The 7,115-nt window shown below is 39.9% G+C and overlaps 1 protein-coding gene across 1 annotated transcript; it reads right to left on the reverse strand.

Annotated features, from left to right (window-relative positions):
• Window positions 1–2,261: 2,261 nt before the first annotated feature.
• LOC139447601 (uncharacterized) lies at window positions 2,262–6,839 on the reverse strand. Its single transcript, XM_071229010.1, has 5 exons — window positions 6,354–6,839; window positions 5,788–5,845; window positions 5,504–5,576; window positions 4,672–4,738; window positions 2,262–3,701 (listed from the first exon to the last, which is right to left on the reverse strand). The coding sequence occupies exons 1-5, from the start codon at window positions 6,837–6,839 to the stop codon at window positions 2,262–2,264; spliced, it is 2,124 nt and encodes a 707-aa protein (XP_071085111.1).
• Between the last annotated feature and the right edge of the window lie 276 nt (window positions 6,840–7,115).

Here is a 7,115-nt window from a genome sequence, read left to right on the forward strand (position 1 = left end):
CGTGAATTATAAACAAACATGCTGATTCTAAAATCGGGGCAGTCTGGCTTAGTGGAAGCCTTTCATTGTGTGTGTTACAGATTGTTTACATAATTACTAATATTTGCTACAACTGCGACGGTGAGGATTATGACATTGCATCATTACACATCAAAATGACCTTTTCTGTAGACTATTTTCATGTGGAATGGAGGGGCGGTTGGGTAGCCTGGTGGTTAAAGCGTTCACTCATAACGCTGAAGACCTGGGTTCGATTCCCTGCCGTGATATTGCTGGAATATTGCTAAAAGCGGCGTAAAACCATACTCACTCACTCACTCACTCACTCACTCACTCACTCACTCACTCACTCGTGGAATGGACAATAAATAAACATAATTTGTTGAATGGACAGAGTAAGATGTGACAAATCATCACATCTTTGTGGCAGGTGGCAGAGATTACTAGGCTGACCCAAAGAAACTCTGGGTAGGAGAGTGTGGATCCTTATGAATGTGTGGATAGTGAAACCGCTACAGAGTATGATTTTTACAAGACATGTTTTCATGTATTTTGCTCTGGAATTACACAAATTTTACACACTTTTTAAATCAGAGACACAAACACTGCTGTAATCGTATTTATGTCAACAATCATCTCAGTGGAGAGTCAGGCATGCCAGAAAGCAATGAACATGTGTTCAAATCCCAGATTCATACTCATAATGGTTTTTGGTCTGTCAGCATCATTCACATCCATGCCCAAGTGTTTCACCAAAGTGGTTAACATCCCTCATCTGCATCAACCCGTATAGATCTGGGGAAGAATAGGTCTTCAGCAACCCATGCTTGCTGTAGAAGGCGACAATGCTTGTTGTTAGAGGCGACTTAACAGGATCCGGTGGTCAGGCTCACTGACTTGGTTGAAGCATGTCATCGATCCCAATTGCGTGGATCAATGCTCATGATGTCAATCACTGGATTGTCTGGTCCAGATTCGATTATTTGCAGACTGCCGTCATATGGCCGGAATATTGCTGAGTGCAGCGTTAAACAACCTACCTACCAACCTTATCTGCATCACACAGCCTTTCCACCTACATCAAGCTGACGCTCCCTGAAATACTGCACAAGGTGGTATTAAACTAAACTCACTCACTATCTGATATGGCAGATCATGTATCAATGAGTTGTTATTTTTATCTGAATTTATTTTCAAATGTTTATTGTCAGGCAACTGAGGATAGAAAACCTGAAAGTGCTTCTAGGTCATACAGTATCCCTGCCTGCCTGATATAGTTTGAATATTGTTGACTGGCATAAAACAGTTGCTCACTCACGTCACATCGATAAGATGGTCTGACAAACTAACAGGCCACTGGTTTTGTCATAAGCAATTATATTTTTAGTCACTTTAAGTATATTCCACAGGTTACATTCCACGTGTAAATATATTGGCAAATGTTAGATTCAACATTGACAACGTAAGTAAACAGGTAACAGGATTTACATTTGAAAGAAAAACTAAGATTAATGATTCTTGTGTTTCAAATTCTGGAGCAATAGGTATGGAATGACGTGAAGAACATGGAATCAGGTTTCAAATTAACTTTGCAAAGTGCTAGCGAAGGACTACTGACACCTCTTGTATGCAATCATTAATTGATGCTCAGATGTGCCTGAGATTGTGTCCAAATTACAAAACAAAAGTGTGGGTTAAGTAACAAGTCCTGAGACACTGAAGTGTTAGCTACAAGTTCCATGATGTATGCCACATTGAAACGAATAACAACTGATGACATACAATATGAGCTGATTAAATTAACAAGTACCGGTATATGTTGCTTAAACACAGGGATGAGAATTTTCACTGCATTTTGTTATGGCAAAGGTCACTTTTGTGATACATGCCATAACAATATACAAATACATCATCTAGTCCCCCAGTCTCCTTACTAACTTTCAGTGAGTCTATTTTGAAACAAACATTCACATCTTGGGTAAATATGCCCAATGTTTTGCACAACAAACATGACAAAAGGCTTCAGTTTACATTAACAGGTGTGAACTAATCCTTGAATTTCATATGATATAAGGTTAATATGTACGGCAGTCAATGCATTTTGAAAGTCAATTTTTCAAGTTTGTAAGATCCTTTGAATAGATTCTTCAAACGGCTGTATCTACTATTGTACTTATTTTTCAGGATTTACAACCTAACACTGATGTCAGAAAGCACAGAGATCTACTCATCTTCAGTCACTAGGACATAAAGCTTGTGTTTTATAATTCTGTGCTTTTGGTCCCTTGAGCATCTCTACCTGGCAATATCAGATGTCCAGTGACATGTCCATCCTCTGAAGTCTCAAGAGTAATGACCGCATCACTCTGGTCAGTCATCTCACCAGCTGCTGTCCTGACTGAGAACAGATCTCGTGGAAGTCCACTCACTGGGATGGTGAGCCTTGTGACACTCTCTTTGAATAGCTGTCGCTTAGGTCCTGTAGATGGTGGTGTTAATGTTGTCAGCTCCCAGAAAGCTGTTGCTGGTCTTGGAGAACTAGCTTTTGAATCTTCAGTGCGGCCTGGGGTGTCATTATCTCTTGTTGGAGCTGAAGTAGTATCCTCAGAAGGCTTTATTTTTAATTTCTGTTCAGGAACTGAAGACGTTTCTGTTGTCACTCCTGAAGTAGCTGTATTGATAACATATCTTGTAGAATGTGTATTGCTGTTAGGGTCGTCCACTTCTATATTGTCTTCACATGGTGCATCTATGTCTTTTAATGTAGAAGATAGTTTGAAAAGGGCCAAGTCTGCAAGTCCATCATTATCTAAAGACACGTTGGACTCTGTTTGTTCACTGGTTGAGGTTGTATATTCAGGAATGCTTTGTAGATGCAAGTTGGGCTTTGGGACATACTGAGAATATGTAGTTGAGTCTGTGGTATTAGAAACACTAGCAGGGGCGAAGTCCTGACGCACAGGCCTAAGAAGTGGATGAGAAGCCATCTCTCCACATCCTGAATTATCTGTATCTTGGACCGTTGGTTTCACAATGTTGTACAATGTATATTGAGGACGGAGTGGAGGTGGTCTTTGGAAGCGGGACATATTCTTCACAGATCGAGGTGCTAATGGGACTCTGGGAGTTTTATTCATGTACAGAACTGGGTGCCTTTGAGTATTTCCAGGAAATATATTACCTCTCAGAGGATTTGGCACATTAGGTGTCATTGATAAGCCATGAAGATGGATTTGGACTGGGCGAGGCTGTATAGGAAATGTCCTAGCAGTGCAGCTGCCTGCTTGTGTTTTCTGATCTTTGCCTGGGTACAAGACATTGATGTTGCCGCTCCTCTGATGTGTCCTACCTTGCATCAGTCCATGAATTGGCACATCTGATGTGCTTAGTCTGTAATTAGGCACCAAAGTTAAACCATCACATCTTTGATGAAGTCCTCTTCCTGTTGCAATATCTGGTTTCACATCATTAAGCGCTGGATCCAACTTGATCAGGTCCTGAGGAACAGTGTTCTGAGTATGTCCTTGTGATGCATATGGCACATCTGCATTATTCAAGTTGGGTCTGTTTATGGTAGCAGGTGCTATATGTTGGATAGATGGTTTGTTGTTGGCTGCATGTCCAGAAGGGACAGGGGCCAACATCAAAACATTCCTGCTAGGTGGCTGTCTGAACATTGGTTGCTTGGTCATAGGGAGTTGCTGTGAAAACAAATATGATGTATACTTGCAGCTGTGTGACGTCAAAGATTTGATAAGATATAATAAATGTCTCATCGATGTGTGTGTGGGGTGTGTGTGTTGGGGGGGGGGGGGGCAGAGTTGCGTCCCTTGGGCATACCAGAAACCTCTTTTTGTGGGTTCGAATCCCGGTTTGCCCCGATTATGTTTCTAGGTTTGTCAGCACCATATCCATCACTTCGGGCTTTCATCACAGAGGGGACACGTCTCAAGCGCTACGATTCGCTGTGCAGAGTTGCGTCCCTTGGGCATACCAGAAACCTCTTTTTGTGGGTTCGAATCCGGGTTTGCCCCGATTATGTTTCTAGGTTTGTCAGCACCATACCCATTACTTCGGGCTTTGCTCTCTCATTAAGCTGACATGCCGTGATATAACTGGAATACTGTTCAAAACCGGCATTAAACCCAAATCACTCACTCATCCATGTGGCTTTTTGTGCTAGGCCACACACACACACGTTATATAAATATATATGACTGTAATAATTCATTAAGCCATCATTAAAAGGTGTGGGGTATGTTAGTCTAATGGTTTCAGCATTGGCTCTACACACCAAGGACATGTTTCAATTCCCCAAATAGGTAATACAAATGTTATTGAATCTTTGGTACATTTTGCAAATTCATATCTACTGGGTTAATTTCTCTTATTGACAAATGGGAAACAATTAGTTTACTTTTTGTGTACAAGTTACCTTTACACTACTCTGATCACACACAAGAACGATATATTTTCTGTTTTAGCCAGGAGAGGGAAAGAAAAATTGACTGAGAGTAAATGACTAACAATTTCCACTGTAAAATGGATAGGGACCATGCATGTATAAATGTCTTCTTTTTATTCTTTTTAAAAAATATGTTTCATATGAGGTTTAACATTTTCTTATCTTGTTCAGGGAACATTCTCTCTTCATTTGAGTTATGTACCTACCACGCTGACCAGGGTCTTTCCAGTGCATGCTGGGAAAGTGGCAGGCGATGCAGCTTGGTCAGGAACACTGATAAGAACAGGAACAGAAGTTTACACAGATGACAAGGTTTTCTTATAAAATCTCTAAATCACCACAACACTGCATGTTGGTTTTAAAATGCAAGGCCAAAAATGGATTAAGAGTTTTTTTGCGACTATATTTCACTCAGAGTGTGCAATCATTTTTGTTTTTCTGCTGGAACGAATAACCTGGAAACGTCGAAACAACATACATGTGCATGATTGTTGATGTTACGGATGGCAGATTTGACGCCCTCTCTATTCATTTACTGGTTGATCTGCCAAGAGAAATTGTCTTGTGATCAGGATGAGTATGTGCTGTAGGTACAATTCATGAAACATGCTCAAATTCAGATACAATCCCGTGTTAGGATGAAATACTATGTCGTTTGTATGGCATTCTTTTCAGCGGCAGTACTGTATACTATTATATCCCGATAATGTATGTTCTGAGTTCTTTGTCTATTACATGTATATACATTTACAGTGAAACCTATTTCGTCCAGAGACCTCACTTTTTCTGACGAATGCCGTCGGAAACGTCAAAGCACATTGTATAAATATATAAAATGTAAGGAACAGTATTACGGTTAATTTGTTATCCAGGCGATTTCACTTGGAACGGTACTGTTCGAATGATCATGGTTTCACGTACATAAACAATACGAAGAATTGCCATACAATATATTTTACAGGATTTTTAAATATGCTTTAAGCATATTACATCGTCTGTCGTTAGTGTAATAGTGCAATGCTATAATACTTTCCATACCTGTCAGAAGGTACCATGTTTCCGGATGTCCTATCTTGCTGATTAGTTACGTCTTGAAATGCCGACAATGCTTCTGTAATCAATAAACAGAGCACAATGGTGAATTCTGTCACTGTATTAAAATATCAATGTACAAATATTAAGTTAAAATATGAAGAAATATAAAACCCTTTAATTCGCTGTAGAACTTAACATGCACTAAACTTCATAGGCAATCTTCTTTTAGTTTTTACGTTTTTTTTCAGTTTCGTTTATTTAAATAAATAAAACCAAACAGGTTTTACCTTCTTTGATAACCTGCTGATTGATTGTGCCCCCAAAACCATCCTCAATGACTTCCTCCTGTAAGTATGAAGTTGGTTGTTTAACGCCGCTCTCAACAATATACCAACTTTCTGACACGGTCTGTAAATAATCGAGTATGTACCAGACAATCCAGTGATTGACATCATGAGCATCGATCCACGCAAATGGGATACGATGACATGCATCAACCAAGTCAGCGAGCCAGACAACCCGATCGCGTTAGTCGCCTCTTACGACAAGCATGGATTGCTGGAACCAATATTCTTACGCGGAATGAATACACGTATAAACTAAATAATACACGATATTGAATGCAACCCTCATTTTGGGTTGATTTTTTATAATAAAAAAATGATTGTACACCACAGAGGACTACATACAGATCACATTATACATATCAATATGTCTCCGTTGTTGGAACCAGAAAAGTGACATACATTCGTAATATTGAGTGGTTGGCCAGGGCTGGTCTGTCTCCCAAACCCGAGAGAAAAAATGGACTTGATCTTGTTTACTCATTTAACATTAATTACGAAACACTAACCTTTATTCTGTGGTCCGAGATGTTGACAAGAACAGGCCGAGTGGATTCTCCTGACGAGTTCTTCCTCTTTCTTCTATTGTGTGTATTGTTGTTTCGGTGTATACGCTGGAGAAGTTCTGGGTGCCCCTTCAGGAACAAGGCGTGCTTGTACTCCACCAGTGAAGTATTTAACTTCTGTCCGTGTTCATTGATGATAGAAGGTCTTACAATCTTCCTAAACCCATAAAGATTCAGTTGTCGGATAAAGCTGCTAAATGTAGCAGTTTTGAACGGTTTGTTCTCTCCAAAAAGATACTCTTCCTCGAATTTCTCCCTGAGAATTCGAATAGAATTTCCACCAAATCCCCAGCAAACAGCACCCGTTTTACACGAATTTACAATACGCCAAAACTTTACTGGAAATTTCTTTATAATTGAAGAGTTTGTTACTTTCTCTGGCGATTTAGATAACGCGAGGTGTGAGGGAGCCAAAAACATCGTGACCATCCACTAGAACGATAGGAACAACACCCAAGGAAGAAGAACGTCTCGGAAGCCTGTTTGCGTTCTAACTGACGTCATGACGTCATCTAAGGAAACACATGACGTCAGAACTGACGTTTGACGCCATAATCGATTGTTACGCCTTGCAAATGTGGCAACAAAGTAACCGCCAATATTTTGTTCCATTTGTCATGTTTGTTTTGTGTTTGACTACATTCCTATTCCTTCTGAAAAATAGATTGACGATCCACAATTGAAATGTTTTAAAATAGGGGTTAA

Source organism: Haliotis cracherodii, unplaced genomic scaffold (assembly GCF_022045235.1).
Source record: "Haliotis cracherodii isolate W230 unplaced genomic scaffold, xgHalCrac1.p SCAF_10, whole genome shotgun sequence".
Classification (NCBI taxonomy): domain Eukaryota; kingdom Metazoa; phylum Mollusca; class Gastropoda; order Lepetellida; family Haliotidae; genus Haliotis; species Haliotis cracherodii.